The sequence below is a fragment of the Lynx canadensis genome, chromosome C1 (assembly GCF_007474595.2).
Source record: "Lynx canadensis isolate LIC74 chromosome C1, mLynCan4.pri.v2, whole genome shotgun sequence".
In the NCBI taxonomy this organism is placed as follows: Eukaryota; Metazoa; Chordata; class Mammalia; order Carnivora; family Felidae; genus Lynx; species Lynx canadensis.
In genome coordinates, this window is record NC_044310.1 from 45496416 (window position 1) to 45517762 (window position 21347).

Sequence of the window (21347 nt, forward strand, 5' to 3'; positions counted from 1 at the left end):
CCCTCTCCTGCTCATGCTCTGTCTCTCTCTGTCTCAAAAATAAAAAAAAATAAAAAAGAATACTACTGAGTTAGTTCAGCCAGACTAATAACCCTCACTACTCAACAAAGTTCTTCATCTTTACCATCACCTTGTCCTGTTAAGTCACTTTAGCAAAGAATTACTTTTTTTTTTTTTTTTTTACTATTTTTTAAAAGTAATCTGTATGCTCAACATGGGGTTCACATTCACGAACCCATGATCAAGAGTCACATGCCCTAGCCTTTTAGTAATTTCCTACCCACTGACCCTCCCATCTTGCTCCTTGTCTATAAATCCCTACTTTTCATTATTGTATTTGGAATTGAGCCAGATCTCTCTCCTACTGTAAAACCCCAATGCAATAGCCCTTATCCTATAGGGATGGAGACACAGACACACACGCAAATATATCAATAATATAAATAATATTATAATAATATAAATAATAAAATATACCTTACCTTCCTTAAAATTATATCCTAGAAGAGTGTGTGGCTCTCAGTAGGCATTCAAAACATCTTTGTTCAATAAATGAATATATTTAGAACAAGGAATGATATACTCAGAGAAGTTGGGAATCTTTAATAGATAAAGCTAATTTTATACCACTTCTAAAACATTTCAATATTTTAAGAACAAAGGGTGAAAGGTTTACTAATAAATACTTTAAAAAGTATTAATACGTTTAATTTCATAGAATCACAACTTCAGAGTTAAGAACGCTTCAAGGGCACCTACTGCTCCACATTCTAATTAAAAAAAAAAGAAAAGAAAAGAAACTGAATTCTTTGGTTATTTTTTAAAGGTCTTTATTCTTAGAGGGTGAATTATTTTGTCATTTACAGACCATTTGGAAATTTTGAAATTACATAATTGATCTTAAGTTTGCACTAACTAATCATGTCAAAGCTTTGTAGTTAATGCTAACAGGATTGAGCCAACAAGCCAAAGCATTAACACCCACTTGAGGTCATTAAAAGCGGATTACAAAAGACTTCAAATAATATATATACTATATTGTTTTGTCAAGGGTTGTTTGAATTCCAAAGCACGGCCATAACAAAGTTGATAATCAATTCAAGGTGACATTGATATCTCATTCAACCTCACCAATTTAAAAGTATTTAGTATAGATAGGCACTGAATTCATGCCAGGAGGGAAATAATTGATTTAGCTGATCTAAAAGTGTGTTTGAGCTTTTTTCAGGCAAGCTGTCAACACACACATGAAAGCAAGATTCTAAAAATGCCGTCAGATCCATAATGTTTATACAGCAAAGCAAACAACCTTTGTTATTCCAATTAATGCATCTGCTCTTGGAAGAAATTTGATCCAAAATGTTTTATTTTTCTCAGCTACACTGAAAATTACAATGTTGACTCACATTGAAGCAATTTAGAAATGTACTCAGCCACAAAATGGAAATGGATTACATTAAGTTTAATATCTGTGACTAGGGTACCTGCTAAAAATTACATCTCAAAGTTACATATTATATTTCCTTGAAAGGGTTTCAAGTATTGTCACACATGTTGCATCTACTTATCCTTTTGGAGAAGGTTGGGCCCAGTAATATTATTCTCTCAACCTTACAAACCAGTAATAACAAATGTCAAGAGGTAAATGTGTATAGGGAAAATAATGTACCAAGAGCAGTTTGTTGATACCTTGGGCTATAGCCTACAGTACTTTCTTGTAATCTTATCTTTTTCCTTTGATAGTTTCATTTTAAAATGGGAGTGGGGACTGGGAGTTGAATTTCCTAATAATTGCAAAGAACTTTCAGTATAATCTATTTCAACTCTACTAGTTTTACCAATGAGATATGAAATGATCTGTTTTTTTTTTTTTTTTTTTTTTTAAGTGTATTTATTTTGAGTGAGAGAGCTCATGAGCAGGGAAGGGACAGAGAGAGAGGGAGAGAGACCTAATCCCAGCAAGCTCCATGCTATCAGCACAGAGCTTCACATGGGACTCGATCCCATCAACTGTGAGATCATGACCTGAGCTGAAATAAAGAGTTGGGCATTCAACTGACTGAGCCAGCCAGGTGACCCTAAAGTACTTTTTTTATCAGTGAAATATTTTATCTGGTTATTTTCTTTCAAATACCTTAGGAAACAAATTAAAAAGTGCCAAGATAGACTGGGAAATGTTAACACTGTTGATAATCATCAAGGGTAGGGGTTATTTCTACTACCTAATTTGGTGTATGTTTGGAATTTTTCATAATAAAAATTAGATGATTATTGGTCTTGTAATACATAAAACATACCATCAACACAGTTCATTAATCACTGAATGTCCAACTCTTATTTTATATATGTTTTAAGTTTATTTATTTATTTATTTAGAGAGAGAGCACGTGCGAGCAGTTCATTAATCACTGAATGTCCAACTCTTCTTATTTTATATATGTTTTAAGTTTATTTATTTATTTAGAGAGAGAGAGCACATGCGAGTGTGTGCAGAAAAGGGGGCAGAAAGTAATGGAGAGAGAGAATCCCAAGCAGGCTCCAGGCTACCAGCACAGAACCTGATCCGGGGCTCAATCTCACGAACCGTGAGAACCATGAGATCGTGACCCAAGCCAAAATCAAGAGTTGGACCCTTAACCAAGTGAGCCACCCAGGGGGCCCATCAACTCTTCTTATTTTAAACTTCAGAGCAATAACAGAAATGCCTTAGGATGAATCTATAAGGTCCTACATGTTCTCCCTTATGCCTATTTCCAATCTCACTAATGACTACTGCACTAAAGATGGAAAATTATGCTTTGTAGTTAATACGCATTTGCATAAAATAAAACTATTAATTTTGACTTTTTAATTTTATTATTTTTTTATTAAACGTTTTCAGTTAAGTAATCTCCACACTCTACATGGGGTTCGAACTCACGACCCCAAGATCAGGAGTCACATGCTTTTTGAACTGAGCCAGCTAGGCACCCAACTTCTTTTTTTAAAGTGCTCTTCCCTATATTCTTGTTCCTTGATTCTATGGTTTAGTAACTATTTTGCTTATTTCAATTCAGCAAATATTTCTGGAATGATGTACCACTTTCTATTAGGCCCTAGGAACAGCAGATGGGGTATGTAATTTTTATATGTATCTATCTATGAAATATTCACTTATATATAAGTATATATGAAAAATACATGAGATATTAATATATAATAGAATTGATAGATGCTCTATTAGCTGTATGAAGAAAGTCCTATGGGGACCCCAAAGAGAAATGTGTGATCGAAAACTTGATGAACAATGTCACAGGAAGGACAGAATTATCTTTCTAAGTGCTCTATAAAGAATATTAGGGGCACCTGGGTGGCTTTGTTGGTTGAGGGTCTGACTCTTGATTTTGGCTCAGGTCATGATCCCAGGATTGTGGGATTGAGCCCTGTGCTGGGCTCAGTGCTGAGCATGGAGTCTGCTTGGGATTCTCTCTCCCTCTTCCTCGCTCCTCTACCTTGCTCACATGCCCCCCCTTCTCTCCCTAAAAGAAAATAAAAAATGATAAAACATGAAGAGACAATCAAAGAATATGCTTCCAAAAACGTACACAAGTATTATAGAGGTGTGTGGGACAATTCATTTATAAAAATGTTATTTTTCTGGATTTAGGAATGTTTGTGTTGTCAGCTTCAAAGGATGTGTACATAGTTGTGTTCTCTCTTTCAAATAAATACTCACTTTCATACACAAGTTTGTATTTTTTTTTTCCTTAAAGAGGTCCTGCACATTATATAAACTTCAGGTGCCACACAACGTGAATCCACTTGAGTGCCTGTAATTTGCTAGGCACTATTCTGGGAGCCAAGGATCCATCAGTGAACAAAATAGAGAAAAAAAAAAAAAACCCTCTCTCTTTGAAGCTTACATTCTAGTTAGGAGTGACAAGCAAAACGAAAACATAACAAACAAGGAAATGAAATAGTATGTCAGAAAGTAAGTGCCATGGGGGAAAAAGAAACAGTTGAGAAGGGTAGGGGGAAGGAGAGCGCGCAGGGCAGAGAGTATGGGTGGGCTGGTACTTCCCATGTTAAAATAAGGTGGTCAAACCAGGTAAGTCTCATGGGGAAGTTGACTGAGCAAAGACTTGAAGGAACTGGTTGTTGAGAATACCAGTGGAATCTAGTGTAGTATATTTGGCTAGTGGTAGTCCATTATTCTCTTATTCAGGCTCTGAGTATTTGAAGTAAAATAACCCCAAAGACCCAGTATCAGTGGGTAAAGCAGTTAATAGCTGGAGCAGGGTTGAGAACTGAATGGCTGTCTGGGGCACCAATCTAGAGATAGGTACTAAAGAACATAGGGACACTATAGCATCACTGGAAAATAATCAAATGGGGAATATTGTTATTTACCAGAACATCTCTGTTGGTGGTGGGGGGTCGGTGGTGGTGAGACCTCCAAGGGGCATGGCACTTAAGGAGATTTGTTCTCGTGAACAGTCAGGTTTGTACTCCTGGGGAGGGTGAGGCAGTTGGGAACCACATCCGAAATGCCCCAGGGCCACAGGAGGCTGCTCCCTGCCAATGAGAGAGTGGTGCTTTCCCAGCCTTCTCAGCCCTTAGGGTTCAATCTTGCTGCCAAACTGAGGTCAGGAAGACAGCTAAACGTATAAGCTTGAAGTATACATTGTTGGCCTGCCCTAGACATAACTATGAGAATGGGACTCCAATCGTGAACATTTTAAATGTTCTTAGAACAGCACATTTGGTTTTCTTTGGCAGCTGTGGTATGGTAGAGAGACCAAAGGACAAGTCAGAAGTGCATAGGGGTTCTGATGCGTCTGCCACTTAGCCGATTTAAGTTTTACCATCTACAAAATGGGGGTAATAATAAGTTTCTTTTATGGCAGTCAAATGAGATCATTGTGTTCAAATGAACGTTTTAATCAGCGAAGTATATACTTGTTGGCATAATAATAAAGCTACAAGGTCGTTCACAGTTGCTGGGTAAGGATCATAGTTATGAAGTATATAATAACAAGTTGTAATTATCGAGGAGTAAAGATGGTGTGTAAAATGCTTTAAAATCTCCATTTATAATCTGCCTTCGTGGCGAATCAAGAAAACAATCTAACAGACTTTTCAATGTCTTTCACTGGTATATCAGAAGAAGAGACATACATCATCTGTCTCAAAAGCAAAATTAAGTATTCTGTTTTCTTACTTATTTGAACGAATACCCACATGAAGGTTCAGCATTAAAAATAACTGGCTGTTTTCTCCCAATTGCCAGCTAGGTAGAGTGATTCTTAAATGATACTTCTTGTCAGCAAGAAAGATGATCCCAAGAATGAACGAAAATAGCCTCTGTTCAACAGCTGTGATATTTATAATTTATAAGCTGTGATCATCTCTCATCAGATTGCCTTGGTGTCTGAACAAGAAAGGATGTATGTTTGCCATTTGTGTATCTATCACTTCTCAGAAAATAAACTTTTATTACATTTTATTCCTTCTGATCAATACATTTCTCTCTTTACACATAAACAGTGTGATAAGAGGCTTCCTGTTTGAGGAGCATGACCTTGAAACTCTAGTGTTATGCACAATGTTAAGTATGTTCAACTACTCCGTAAACATTCCGTTCCAGTCATCAAATCATTTTTAAGCACTGAAAGGCAACCCTGAAGACTCAGACTACATGGAAGGAAGAAAGGGAGGGAGGATGGGAGAGATCAATTCATAACGAAATTCTTGTCAGTCTTTAATACTGTGCCTGCGTGTCACGCTTCCAGTTTCCTCTCACCCTTCTCCCCTACTTCGATCTCTTATTTTTCTTTAATTTATGTCCTTATATCGCCCTTGCTCTTCACAATTCTCTAGGTCCTTTATGTATTTTACTTGCTTTGCTCATTACATTGTTTCCCTTTTCATTTCACTATTGCCCCCTTTGGGCAACTCTACGACCAGCTAAATCTACACTTTATATAAGCATATGCTAAATTACAATCGAGCAAAAATCGTGACTGTGCGTTACTGGAGAACTAAATGCAAATCAGAACTGAGAGCTCTTGGGGAGAGAGCTCTTGCACCACAGGGCAAGAGAACGGAGAATTACAAAATGCACAGTGGAGAACTGAAGAGAGCACAAGTATTGCGTCCTCTGTGTGCCAAGACCTGCATCAGAAACACCCCGCCCATGACTCGAAAAACTTCCCCCTAGCGCTCCGCAGACTGACCTTCGATCGAGGCCCTTCCCCACCGCCGCCTCCCCCTGACGTCCCTTACACCCGCACTTTAGACTTCACGTCCCTCTCTCCCCACACCTCAGGCCTGCCTCTCTTCAAATTCGATTCCCACGTCGCCGCACGCCGACGCTCGGCCCCTCTCGGCTCACACGTTAGCTCCCCTCGGTTTCTCCCACGGCGGGTTCCGAAGCCGGCTCCCGCGCTAGGCGCCCCCCACAGGTCGAGGGGGCCACCCCCCTCCCTGCCCCGCTCCCTCCCCCGCTCCCTCCCCCGCACACCTGGCTGCCCCCAGGCCCGCCCCGCCCCCCTCCGGCGCCCCGCCCAGCCCCCAGCCGCAGCCGCTGCCGCCGCCGCCGCCGCTCGCGCCCGGACGCTCCCACGCCGCCGCCGCCGCCGCCGCCGCCACCGGCCACCGCCACCGCCTCCCGCGCGCCGCGCCCGCCCCGCGCCCCTCGGCGACTCGGGCCTCCCCCCACCCCCCCGCCGCGGGCCCGCTGCACTGTGGGTAGGCGGCGGCCACACTGAGGAGCCCGCGGCGGCGGCCGCACTCGCACTGAGGAGCCGGCGGCGGAGCGAGGCTGCGCGCGCCGAAGATGGCTGAGAAGCAGAAGCACGACGGGCGGGTGAAGATCGGACACTACGTGCTGGGTGACACGCTGGGCGTCGGCACCTTCGGCAAAGTGAAGAGTTGAGTACGCGCCGGAGGCCGCCGCGCGGGGCTGTCCGCTCGCAGGAGGCCGGGCCGGGCGGCGGGAGCCCGGCGCGCCCAGGGCCGCGGGCGGGCGCGGGCCTGGCGGCAGGTGGAGCGGGCCCGGGAGCCCCGCGAGGGCGGGCGTGGGGGCGGCGGCGGGGACGACGGCGGGCCCGGGGTGTAACCGGCGGTCCGTGCCCGGGTGGGTGACGCCGGAGGTCGGGCTGGGGGGCAGGGTGCCTTGCAGCGGAGTCGGTGTGGGCGGCGCCGGGGAGTAAGACCCGGTGCCGGTGAGCGAGTTTCCAGCGCCTCAGGTGCCTTGCTGGGTGCTTCGCGTGTGAGCTCATTTCATCCTTGCGGCGACTCGGCGCAGGTGTTGTCCTCACCTTCAAGGTGGGAAAACGGGGACCCCTAGAGGTTTGGGAACGAGCCCAAGGTCACACCGAAATTGGCAGAAGCAGGATGAGGTGCAAAATGTCTTCCAGTACTGGCCAGGACGGGAGGTGCCTGCCGTCCGACGCTCGTGCTCCGGGACTCGGGTTGGTGGGGCGGACGCTTTCGGGCAGGTTCCCAGGGCCTGCAGGTGGGGGCGTGAACGCAGGGAGGCCGCTGCAGCGGGTCTGGGCTCGGTTAGATCTGGGGGTCTCAAGGGTGCTTGGCGTGTGGAAAGAAGTCTAGGAAGGTTTTTGGAATGGGGACAGATTAAAGGTTCCTTGGTGTTGGCCCTCGGAGCGTGCTGGGCTCAGGAGGCCAGAACTGCTGAGACCTGTCCAGCTGAGGTCTGTTTTCTTGGTGATGGGATCCCATTTTGGGTGTAGAAAAACAGGCTGCTTTTGAATGTCATTTTATTTATTTATTTTTTTTTTACTTGTTACTAGTTAAGTATTGAACCTTTTTTTTTTTGATGTTAATAGGAGTCACATGGGGTTTTATTAATCTGTCCTGTCTTCAGAATTAGAGCCAGCTTATTAGAAATACTTTCCGTTGGATTGTTGTAAATCCAGAATTACAAGTCAAACGTCAGCTTTTTTCTTTTGCTGTAGGCAGTCTGAGATTTTACTCTCAGGCCTTTAGTTCCCTGTAAACTTCATATTTTAAGCCTCAAGTCAAAGGTGTTAAATAGGTAGAAGGAACTCGTTCATTCCCGTGGCATAGATCATCTTATTTACTTGCACGTGTCTGATGCTGTTTTATTCGGAAGGCACTGGCCGAGCACCTGCTGTGTGCTAGACATCATTCTAGGCCGTGGGGATACAATAAGGAACACAGCCACATTAAAATCTCTCCTTTGGGGCGCCTGGGTGGCTCAGTTGGTTAAGCCACCGACTTCGGCTCAGGTCATGATCTCGCGGTCTGTGAGTTCGAGCCCCGCGTCGGGCTCTGTGCTGACAGCCCAGACCCTGGAGCCTACTTTGGATTCTATGTCTCCTCCTCTCTCTACCCCTCCCCTGCTCACGCTCTGTGTCTCTCTGTCTCTGGATGATAAATACACGTTAAAAAAAAATAAATAAAACCTCTCCTTTTGTGGAGCTTATGTTCTAGTAGGAGGAGACAAAAGATCAGAATATATGTGTAAAATATGTAGTCTGTTTAGTGCTGCTGAGAAAAATGAATCAGGGAGGAGAGAGTGAGTTTTGTGAGGTTAGCAGTTTTCAATAAGGTGGTCAGGCCAAGTCTCACAGACAAGGTGGTATTTGGGTAAAGACCTGAAAAGTTTGTAAAAATCTTTGAAGTACTATGTGCGCCATAAAGTCCTGGGGTATTATAAAAGGCTTCCTAGAGCGGCTAGCCAAGAGGATATATTTAGGATGAAAATAGGAAGATCCAAGCCTTAGATTCATGCCTGTAAGGTTACTTGCCATTCAGTGTCATTACTGAGGGCTACCGTGTCATGACATCCATTTACTCAGGCAAGCTGTGCCTCTGCCATCTGGGCATGTATACCCTCAAAGTTATATAACTTACCCTGCATCCTTTCAAACTGTGTTAAAATGTTTGTCGTTTTGAATTCTTACATAATTTGAGTGTAGACGAAAACACCCATCAGATCAACTGGCCCATTGTCAAAGGACGACTTAAATCTCTTTTGTATATACTCTTGAGCAGCTTCCAGGCCCTGGCTTCTTTAAATACAAACCAGTGGAAGGTACGCTGATTTATGAGAAATCCTTTTCCTGGAGGGCCCAGTCTAATGAACAATCGGAGGAGTGTTTTTAACACCATGTTGGAGCCTCTCTAAAGTTAGACTGTGATTTCCCATCCTGGATTAGAAGTAGTACAGTTGCTCAATAAAAATGGTAGAAATTGCTGTAGTCAGTCTTATTTAATTCTTCAGGGGGCAACAAACAAAAGTACACTTTTTTTTTTTTAATTTTTTTTTTTCTCAACGTTTATTTATTTTTGGGACAGAGAGAGACAGAGCATGAATGGGGGAGGGGCAGAGAGAGAGGGAGACACAGAATCGGAAACAGGCTCCAGGCTCCGAGCCATCAGCCCAGAGCCTGACGCGGGGCTCGAACTCACGGGCCGCGAGATCGTGACCTGGCTGAAGTCGGACGTTTAACCGACTGCGCCACCCAGGCGCCCCAAAAGTACACGTATTTTTAAAAACTTGTATTTTTGGGGGCGTCTGGGTGGCTCAGTCGGTTCAGTGTCCAGCTCAGGTCATGATCTCACAGTTTATGACTTCAAAGCCCACATGAGGCTCTCTGCTGTCATCGTGGAGCCTCCTTGGGATCCTGTCTCCCTCTCCCCCTCCCCCACTCTCTCTCTCAAAAACAAACATTTAAAAAATGTGTTTTTTAAAAAGAAAAATATACCTTTATTGAGGCATGTTTACGTATCATAAAATTCACCCATTTCAAATATATGATTCATTAATTTTTAGTAACTTTATTGGTGATGCAGCCATCATCATAGATGGAACCAACATCAGCTTTAAAACATTTTTATCACCACAGTAAGATCCCTCATGTTCATTTACAGTTCATCTTTGTTCCCACCAGCAGCCTCAGGAAACCCCTAATCTGTTTTCTGTCTGAATAAACTTTATTTCTCTGGACACTTCTGATAAATAGGATCATTCAATATGGAGTCTTTCATATTTCCTTTAACGATGTGTTTAGGCTTATGCATGAGGTAACGTGTCAATAGTGTATTCCTTTTTATTGCTAAATAATGTTCCATTGTGTGGACATGCCACTTTCTGCCTGTACATTGACCAGTTGATGGACACTGTTTTCAGTTTGGGGCTATTACAAATAATGCTACCACAGGGATGCCTCGGTGACTCAGTCAGTTGGGCGTCCGACTTCGGCTCAGGTCATGATCTCACGGTCTGTGAGTTCGAGCCCCACGTCGGGCTCTGTGCTGACAGCTCAGAGCCTGGAGCCTGCTTTGGATTCTGTGTCTCCCTCTCTCTCTGCCCCTCCCCTGTTTGCGCTCTCTGTCTCAAAGATAAAAATGTTAAAAAAAAAAAATTTACGAATAATGCTACCACAAATAATTGGATGCAAATCTTTGGGCACATGTTTTCATATATCTTGGTCAGGTACCTAGGAGAAGAATTGTTGCGACATATCATAGTTTGTGTGTTTAGCTTTTTGAAAAACTGCAAACTTTTCAAAAGTGGTTGTACCATTTTACTATCCTACCCACAATGTATGAAGGTTCTCCTTTCTCTACATCCTTACCAACATTTGTTGTTGTGTGTTTTAAAGGCATTTTGATGGGTGGAAATGGTGTCCATTGTGCCTTAATATGCATTTGTTAATGATTAATGATACTAACTATCTTCAGATACTTATTAGCCATATATTTATTGTCTTGGGTGAGATATCTCTTCATATCTTTTGCTCATCTCATGAGCTGAATTATAAGAATTCTTTACAAATTTTGGGTCCAAGTCCCTTATTGGATGCAGTTTGTAAATATTTTCTCCTAATCTGTTTGACTTTACATTTTCTTAACGGTGTCTTTTGAAGTTTAAAAGTTTTGAATTTTCATGAGGTCCAATTTATTGATTCTTGTTTTTATGGACCTTGCTTTTGATGCTATATCCAAGAAATCTTTGCTTTAGATCTCAAGGATTTTCTCTTATGTTCTCTTCTAAATATTTTGTTTTAGCCCTCACATTTAAGTGTATGACCCATTTTGAGTTAATTTTTGAGTATAAGAGGAGGTTCTAAGATCAGCTTTTTGAATGAATACCCGGGGCGCCTGGGTGGCGCAGTTGGTTAAGCGTCCGACTTCAGCCAGGTCACGATCTCGCGGTCCGTGAGTTCGAGCCCCGCGTCAGGCTCTGGGCTGATGGCTCAGAGCCTGGAGCCTGTTTCCGATTCTGTGTCTCCCTCTCTCTCTGCCCCTCTCCCGTTCATGCTCTGTCTCTCTCTCTCTGTCCCAAAAATTAAAAAAAAAAAAACAAAAAAAACAAAAAAAAAAAACGTTGAATGAATACCCAGTTGTTCCAGTACAACTGAAATATATTGAAAACATATTTTTAATTGTTATATAGATTTAGACCTTGTAAATTTAATTTCTACTAAATAACTTAATGATAGATGATTTAGTTGTTTTTTTTTTTTTTAAGTTTTTTATTTGAGAGAGAGAGGTAGAGAATCTCAAGCAGGCTCCATGCCATCAGCACAGAGCCCGACGTGGGGTTCACCTCAGTAACTGTGAAATCATGACCTGAGCCCAAATTCAGAGTTGGACGCTTAACTGACTGAGCCATTCAGGCGCCCCAGTGATTTGGTTTTATATGGTTTTAAAAACATGGAAATGGAAGAGTAAGTAGCATTATTTTTGTGTGTGCCTTTTCTCTTTAACTGTTAGGCTAATTACAGATTTTTAAGATTTAACTTGGTGTATCAACTTACAGGCCAACGTTAGGTACGATAAGCAAAAATTGAAAGTGGCATAATTTTCATTTGATAGCACTGGTTTCAAGTCATTTTTTAAAAGTATAAAGAACTTTTCTTTTTGCTGTTAAATAATGAAAGGTTTATTTAAAAAGTTCGAAACTGATTTTCTCCATTGTTTTGTTAGATTACCAGAGAAGTGCTATGGAAACAAGTGATGTAGGCTGACAGAATTTAAAAGTAATGCTTTTTATCTACTTAAATTTTTTCTCCACATTGATTTAGTTCATATTCTTTCCAGGGTAGGGTAGAACTGCTTGAGAACTGTTGAAGAGCTCTTGTAATTGGACTTGTTCAGCTCTTATCTCAATAGTAAAGATGATAGAAATACAAGAATAGATTTGTTGTTTGTGTTATACAAAGACTGATTCAAGAATATATGTAATATAATGCTAATTATTTATTTGAAAAGCAGCCTGCGTTTTCAAGGTGAGTACTGATAGATTTGGTTTATGAAATATTTACTCTTTGTCAGAAGACACCACTGGATACTTTGCAATCACATTAGCCTTTTTCTAGCTAGTAGTTTCATCAAGGAATTACCTTCTCTGTTTTTCAGATAGTTCTGTGAATGGCCCACAGAATTGGCTTTCAAGAAATTGTACTAATTCCCCACTTATTTATTTACTGTTTCCTCACTTAACAGGAAAGATAAGCAGATGGAATTTTTATTACATTTTTTAAGTAGGCTTCACGCCCAGTGTGGAGCTGAATGTGGGGCTTGAACTCACGACCCTGAGATCGAGACGAGCTGAGATCAAGAGTCTGAGGCTTAAGTGAGCTCCCCAGGTGCTCCTTTTTATTACATTTTTAAAAACAAGCAGTGTTACATTTTTTGAAATGTAATGAGTTCTAAATGATAAGTTGAATATTGGACAACTACCTGGTCAGTTGGTGGACCAGAATGTTGTACCTGTGGCATACTGGCCCCTGCTGGGATTGTTTTTGACTTCCTGGGCCTTGTTTTCTTTTTCTCCTAAAGGAGAGCGCTAGAACATGTAATCTTTTGGATCCTTTCCAACTTTAAACTGATTTTTAAAAAGATTTAATTCCTCCAAATGGGTATTTTTAATTGTCCCTTCTCGATTAATGGAAATTTGAGTCACTGAAGACCAGAGCTGAAATGTAGATGTAATGGAGAACAAAAGAAAATGGAAACACATCTGTAACAATTTAGTGATAAAAGCTACAACTCAAGGGGCACCTGGGTGGTTCAGTTGGTTAAGCCTCTGACTTCAGCTCAGGTCATGATCTCACTGCTCATGAGTTTGAGTCCCATCCTGGGCTCTGTGCTGACAGCTTGAAGCTTGAAGCCGGGAGCCTGCTTCAGATTTTGTCTCCCTCTCTCTGTCCCTCCCCTGCTCAAGCTCTTGTCTGTCAGTCTGTCTCTCTCTCTCTCTCTCTCTCAAATATAAACATTAAAAAAAAAAAGCTACAACTAGACTCAGTTTTTTAATATTTTAAGTACTATAAAATGCATTTGATTTTATTTATTCCCCAGAATAATCTTGAGTTTGTTATTATCTCCATTTTACAAATGACGAAATTGAGAATCCTATACTTTAAGTGACTTGCTCAAGGTCACAGTGCTAGGTAAGTGGCAGAATTGGCAATCATAAGCCAGATTTTCTGACTCCAGAGTCTGTGTTCCATGCAGTGTAAAGTCAAGATGCATAGTGTGTTGTTTTGAGTTTTAAATCTACAAGAATGTAATTTCACATATCTGTAGGTATTCATCAAGTATTAAAAAAGATTGATGTTTCATTTTAGTTCGCATTTAGAATAAAATTGTTCTTTGAAAATCCATCATATGCATGATTAAAATTTATTTTTTCATATTCCTAACTTTAATGCCTTAATCCATTCCTTACATGGATGAACATGCTGAATTCTGACAGTTTTAAACCAAATTTCTTGTAAATACCAGGTATTTCAGTTTTTTCTTATTATGAAAGTAACCCTGACTAAAGATTACCAGTAACCTTTAGTAACCAAAGTAAAGAGAACTTACAAAAACGATTTGATGTCCTAGAAGGAACATAGGTCTAAGAAGGCTTTTTAGCCCTGGATTTTAATTCCATTTTTACCACTAGTTATATGGCTTTGGGAAAACTAGTAACCTTCTTTGAGCCTGTTTCCTCCTTTGTAAAATGGCAATAACAGCATTCGGCCTACTGCCTTCTAGAATTTTTATGAGGATTAAATGAGGTACATAAAATGGCTTTAAGAATGATAAAGTGGCAGTGTTGAGAAGATGCCTGGGTGCATGGGTGTTGTGAATCAATTCTGCAGTCTCTGTGAAGTGTTAGTGTTTGCTGTGTTCAAATATGCCTTCAGTTCTGATAGAGACATGGAGACAGAGCTGTAACAATTTGCCCCTGTTTTTTGGATGCCTACATTGAAGGAAGTTCTAAATGACTAACTTGCTTGTGTTATGTGATAATTACTAATTTTTTTTATTGAAATGCAGTTGTTTTTGGTAAGTCATGTAATTTTTTCCCCACAAACATGAAAAATGACTAAAATAAGAAAAAGGCAAGTAATAGTGGATGTTCATATAACTTACTAGCTGAACTGGTTTTACTTTTAAAATTATTCAGATTCTAAGCAAGTGTTAAACAGTAGTTCCAAATAATAAAGATATATTTCCACTCAAGTACTAGAAGGTTAGTATTTAGGGGCTCCTGGGTGGCTCAAGTCAGTTAAAACGTCCAACCTTGGCTCAGGTCATGATCTCATAGTTTGTGAGTTCGAGCCCCACGTCTGACTCTGTATTGACAGCGTGGAGCCTGGTTGGGATTCTGTGTCTCCCTCTCTCTCTGCCCCTCCCCTGCTCTGTCTCTCTCTCAAAAATAAATAAATGTTAAAAAAATTTTTTTAGAAGGTTAGTGTTTGAATCAAAATCAATTCAGTGGTATCTCTCAAAAATTGGATAAAGGATGTGGTATTTAGACTTTTTTCTCCCCCTGACTTCTGTATCGCGTAGATGATTTCAGCATTGATAATTTGGTCCTTAATTTCTGAATGGATTTTGTTCCTTTTGTGTAATCAGTTCACGGGACTCTCAGAAGTTGTTTTTTTCCCTTAAGAAACAATGTTAAAAATGGTGGATAGGTTCAAAGTAAGTGCACAAAGGCAACATGGTATATAGTACAAAGACCATTGGATTTGGAAGACCTGGGGTGGAACGTTTGCCATGTTGTAAGTCCGCTGAGTGGCCTTAAACTAAAGTCACTTGATCTGTAAAAAAAGGGAATAATACCACATGTTCTCGTACATTGTTGTGAGAAGAACATGAAAAAATGTAGGTGAAGAGACCCTCATAAGTCCTTAACTCTTATGTAATTTTATGTAAGTAGGTCTTATGTATATAAACCCCATAATTAGTTGAATTCTGAGAATAACCTGTGATCTGGTTCTGAGACCAGAAGTTTATTTAATGAGGGGGAGGAAGACTTTATGATCTTCTGTTTAGTGTTTCCCAGCTCTCTTCTGATATTTTTTTCTGATGTGTTCACAAAACTCTGAGTCTCTAGATGCTGCTCACTATCACCCTCTCCTATACACTACTCCCCGTGCGTAGGTGTGAACGTGTAACTGACTTATATTCCAGATCCTGTGGCTGCAATCACAGATCTCTTGAGAAAAGGAGGCAGAAGTTAGGAGAAGGAAAAGAATGTGAGCAGCAGCTGGCATTTTTATTTATAAAGGGTATTTTTAAGGCTCTACTTAGAGTAGAACCAAAATTAATACAGTTCATTTTTTTAAACTACAGAAAATGCACTTTGTGTTCAAAATGTCTTTGTACCAAACTTTCTCTTAGTATATGTGTGTAAATTCAGAGAGGATTTTGGAAGTTTGATCATAGACTGAAGTAATTACTTCAGTTCTGTGGACTTTATCCCTTTCCCATGCTGACACAGCACTGCTTATAGTGTTTCTTTGTTTGTTTGTTTGTTTGTTTTGGTAAAAACATGCCAAAATATTAATTTATCTTGTCATCCATGTTAGTTTTCCTTAAAACATTTGGTAGTATTTGTAATGGTGACACCCATTTATTCTTCTGGGATTCTTGTACTTTCCTTGATGATAGGGAAAATATTTTATAGAGAAAGTAATTTTTTTGAGTCAGGCTGATAATTTGACCTAGCAGAAGATCTAATCTCACATCCTTTAAGAGATAACGAGTAAGTGGGTAGCACAAGATTCCTAAATTACTCAATATGTTATAAGTAGAGCAAATCTACCTGGTATATGTATCCGATAAAAACATAAGAGCACCTTGAATCAGGTTGAATGGATTTTTATCTGTTAAATGGCTGAAATGCATATACAAAGCAATGTGTTTATTTTGAAATGTAGTGAGCCGTTTTATTTTTAGTATAGTGTATTAAGGAAAGAATTTCAGGCAGCTCTTATCTCTGCTAATAATAGAAACCTTTTTCACCCCTTCAAGGGAACAGTATTCTTGCTTAAGTGCTGTCTTACGTTTAACCATGTTTGCCTCTGATAAATTTTACCATATTTTTTTAGGTGGTGCCTTTGTTTTTAAAGTGGTAATCTTTTTAAACCTGCCATTAGGTTTTTTTTTTTAAACAACTTCTTATATGGTTAAGGAAAATGGTCAAATCTTGCAATAAACATGTCTCAGTCTGAATGCCCATGTATTAACTTACTAAGATACTTCTTTTCAGAAAATTTTCTTCATATTATTTATACAGTCTTATATAGTATTAAATACATGATCAGTAGTATTAAATATATGTTCACATTTAATGTCTCTTAACTCCTAAATTATGAATTAGTTATAAGGTAGTTTATCTAGCTGTCATAATTGAAAATCATGGAATTAAAAAATTTGAATATACCATATTTTTTTTCCAAATTCTCATTTTACTTGATAAATACTATAAATATCAGTTAATTTCATTTTCTTTTTAAAGGTGTTTGAATATAGATTGGCACTATATGGTATTCCATACTTCACTTCTCCCAGGCTTAGTTAATGAGATAATAAAACTGATATGTGTTTAGCATTTACTGTGCTTAGTCATTTTGGATTTTACGCAGAATATTTTTACCAGTATTAAAAATGTGGCAATGATGCTGCTACAGCTGATTTACTAATTTAAAACAAAGTGGGAAATATTCATTGGGAATTTACCTAAATGAATCTTGTCTCACATTTGAATTCTAAGTCAAATATATGATGAATCCACCTTTTACTCAGATTGATATCAGCTTCTACCTAGTGCTCTACTAATTCACCGTTAGACAGTGTAACAGTTATAGTATATGTTGTAAACTTGATTTCAGCAAGAATTTGACTTTGTGTCTTACAGTAACTTTGTGGATAAGATGAAGAAATGTGCTGTATGTGGTTTATTGCTGCTGAATAACTATTCCCAAAGAAACAAGGTGTCATCCTAAGGGGAAATCTTGGACCTTGACTCTATTTAATTAGTAATATTTCCTATTTGGGATGGTACAAAGCTAGATGAGGCGATTAATAGACAAATTACAAAAGCAGAATTTAAATTTATACTAACACTTAGACTGCTGTGCAAAAACCAAGAAGGTGAAATTGAATAGGGGCAAGTGTAAAATCTAGCACTTAAGTTAAAAACAAAGAAGAGGTGCATAAAAGACTAGAACAGTTTGACACTCGTTCTTGAAATGTTGGAATTTTAGCTGACTATAAGCTGAGGAAGTGTATGTTTTGAATGCTTTAAATGTAAAAATTGTTACCACATGGAAAATAGATGCATAGAGACCATATTAGCTGGTAGTTTTAGAGGGAGTGTAGTTCTGTACTTGGGCTTAATCTAAATTTTGAATATTGAATTCATTTTTTGGCACTACAATTTGCAAAACTTAGCCAATCATATTTCAGAGAATGACCCTTATAATTAGGAAGCCCCAAAAGAATGCCATGTGAAATACAGTAAAGGAAACATTTTTTATACTATAGAAAATGTATTTTCAGTGTGATAGATGTTTTTGAATAGCTGAAGTACCATCATCTAGCAAAAGGAGTCACCATGTTCAGTGATGTTTTGAAGGATATAGCTAGTACTATTGGGTGAATATTTTAAGAGGCAAATTATAATCCAGAATAATGAAGATCTTTCTATCAAGGAGCTTGTTTAGGAATGGTACAACTTATACTCTAAATCAGTTAGGTTTCTTTTTTTTTTTTTTTAATTTTTTCTTAATGTTTATTTTTGAGAGAGAAAGCACAAGCGGGGGATAGGTAGAGAAAGAGGGAGACACAGAATCCGAGGCAGGCTCCAGGCTCTGAGTTGTCAGCACAGAGCCTGATGTGGGACTTGAACCCACAAAGTGCCAGCCAGTTCATGACCTGAGCTGAAGTCAGGCACTCAACTGACTGAGCCACACACACGTCCCCAGATCGGTTAGATTTCTGTCATTGACACATTTACTTAGATCCTGTATGGTTAGCTATCAAAATTGTTGCCACGAAATTCCTATTTTGAATGGAAGGTTGGCATAAATAATTTATAAAGTTCTTTTTAACTTCAATATTCTATTAGTGCATGAACATTTTTTCTAATGTGATTAACTTCCACACCTGCTGTGACTTTAAACTTTTATCAAATCAACCTCCTAGTCAAGAACAATTAGAAAACTTGGAGGAAATGAAAAAAATCTGTTTGAAGTCAGCCAAGACTTGGGTGGTCATTGTCCCAGTGAGAAGAAAAATGTATTGGAGTGAGTCTGTTACTTTGGCTTTTCTCTTGGTCATTTGCTAATTTGTAATTGTGGTACATGTGAAAAGCCAAACAGATAGCAGTGGCTAAAAGGCAGAAAAGATGAGCAGAACTTGAGTCTTGGTGAGAAGGCAGTTGACAACTTATCAAGAAGGAGAGCCCCTCGTAAACAGTTGGGTTTCTGGTTGCAGCCCTCTGAGGACCGAAATCCTTTTTAGAATCAGCTTAATTTCACACTTATTAAGATGATCTCCTTCCTATCTTTATTCTTTGGCGGAAATAAAATCATCTGGAGCTTGTACAGTTTTTTCATGTACGGTGTTCAACATTCTAGGAGACAAGGCCAAGATAACAGGAACAGACTCATGGGTGATTCAGATATTAAAGTTATCAGACATGGACTTTAAAATAACTTATATGTTAAAGATGGAGAATTTTAGCAGAGATCTAGAATCTATAAAAATAGGGAATTCTGTAACTGGAAAATATAATAATTGAGTTAGGACTCCATGGATGCTTTAAAGCAAATTAGATTGTGTTGCAGAGAGAATTGTGAACTGGAAGAAAAGTCAGAAGAAACATCCAGACTGAACCATAGGGAGACAAAGTGATAGAAAGTGAAAGAGACTTATAGAAATAACAGTGAAAAGTCTAACATGTGTTAATGGAACCTGTAGAGAAAAAAGTCATTGTAGGCTTAAGGTTTTTTTCCCCCTTGTAGAAAGGTGACCTCAGACGTACTTTCTTCTTCTTTTTTTGAATTTATTTTTTTAAATGTTTATTTATTTTTGATGGGGAGAGAGACAGAATGTGAGGTGGGGGAGGGGCAGAGAGAGAGGGAGACAAAGAAACCAAAACAGTCTCCAGGCTCCCAGCTGTCAGCACAGAACCCGATGTGGGGCTCAAACTCACAAACTGTGTGATCATGACCTGAGCTGAAATCAAGAGTTGGACACTGAACCAGTTGAGCCACCCAAGTGCTCCTACCTTCTTTTAATGTAGTTTCTTTTAACATATACCAAGATACCAAGATGTGATTTCTCAGTTCTGTTACCACACACCAGTATTTACTTTGAAAATGACCTGTGATTGTTGAATTACATGTGGACTGGGAGGTCTCTGAAGGGACGTGTAATACTCCAAGGAACTATATTACTACCTCACTGTTGCACCAGCATTAAACTTGTGTAGAAAAAGATATTCCAGCTCCCCTTTATGATGTCTCTTCTAATTCAGTGCACCCCCTGTGGGAGGCTTAGAAGCTGCATGAGGGGACAGTTATTTGATGTGGTTACTGTTTGAGGCTTACAAATGCTGGAGTAGATTTTATCCATTCATGTGAGTGTCATCCCCCACAACCTCTTCTGTCTGTGTGATATGGGCTCTGGGAAGCAGGGATTAGATATTTTAACTCCTGATGAAGATGTGTTTGTTTCTACCATACTGATAGGCTGTTTCTAGTCGTAATTCTTTCTAAAAAACTAAAACTGGTATTAGATTACTACCAATTGTGTCCTGTGAGCATGGATGTTATTTTGAACATAAGACCACTGATGATCGTAAGACTGGGGCACTGTGCAGGTCCAGAAGGAAGGAGACAGGGAATTGGGGAAGTAGCAGTATTTGAAGAGACAATGGCAGACAGTTTTCCAAGTCTGATAAACACATCAGACCACAGATTCAAAGCTTATGAACCTCAAGCAGAATAAATGTAGGAAAATCATTCCTAGGTACATCATTGAAAAACTGCTTAAAACTGGTTCCCTTTGCTTCAGGCTTTCCTGTAATGGAGTGGACTGCATCTGTTTGTACAGAAATGGGAGAAAGTGTTGAGAAAAAATCTTAAAAGTAGTCAGGAGATACTGTCTTCAAAGGAACAATAAGCTAATTTTCTGAACAAAGCAAGGACACAGTAGAATAATATTCTGTTCCACCTATAATTAAAAAAAATTTTTTTTAATGTTTATTTTTGAGAGAGACAGCATGAACAGGGGAGGGACAGAGAGAGAGGCAGACACAGAATCTGAAGCAGGCTCCAGGCTCTAGGCTCTGAGCTGTCAGCACACAGCCTGACGCGGGGCTCCAACCCATGAGCTGTGAGATCATGACCTGAGCTGAAGTCGGACACTTAACTGACTGAGCCACCCAGGCGCCCCCTGTTCAACCTATAATTTTGTAATACTTTGTAATATTTTATAATATTTTTCAAAATTGTAAAATTTTGTGATGTAATTTTGTAACATCTGTTCAGCCTATAATTTTGTACCCGACAAAAATATCCTTCAAAAATAAAGGCAAAATACATTTCAGATGAGCATAATTTGAGGGAATTCACCTGCAGACCCATAGTAAAGGGCATACCAAAGGGAATTCTTTGAGGCAGAAAGAAAATGATACTTTCCCAAATGGAAGCAGGAGGAAATGAAGAGCATTGCAAAGGGTAATATGTGGGTAACTAAACAGATACTGATGATACAAAATAACAACATCTTTTGAGATTTAAAATATATGCAGGAATTAAATACAGCAACAGCAAAAGTGGGAGAGGAAGCATAGAGCTAATGTGTTCTGAAATTCTTGATTGTCTAGGAAATGGTAAAGATACTAATACTAATTTATATTAGACTCTGGTAAGTCAGGGATGCATGTTATAATCTCTGGGGTAGCCATTGAAATGAAAACCTAAAGGCCTTAGGGGTAAAAAGTAGTTTGGTTCTCATTTTGTTTTGGAGAGAATGCTAAGTCATTCCACAGTTTTACTTTATTTTTTAAGTAAGCTCTA

The 21347-nt window shown here is 39.6% G+C and overlaps 1 protein-coding gene across 1 annotated transcript in view; it reads left to right on the plus strand.

Annotated features, from left to right (window-relative positions):
• Positions 1 to 6751: 6751 nt before the first annotated feature.
• PRKAA2 (protein kinase AMP-activated catalytic subunit alpha 2) overlaps positions 6752 to 21347 on the plus strand; it is a 78891-nt gene continuing 64295 nt past the window's right edge. Inside the window, exon 1 of the mRNA XM_030324991.1 lies at positions 6752 to 6911. Within this exon, the coding sequence (XP_030180851.1) occupies positions 6818 to 6911 (94 nt within the window). The 5' untranslated portion in view covers positions 6752 to 6817. The remainder of the gene's footprint in view (positions 6912 to 21347) is intronic.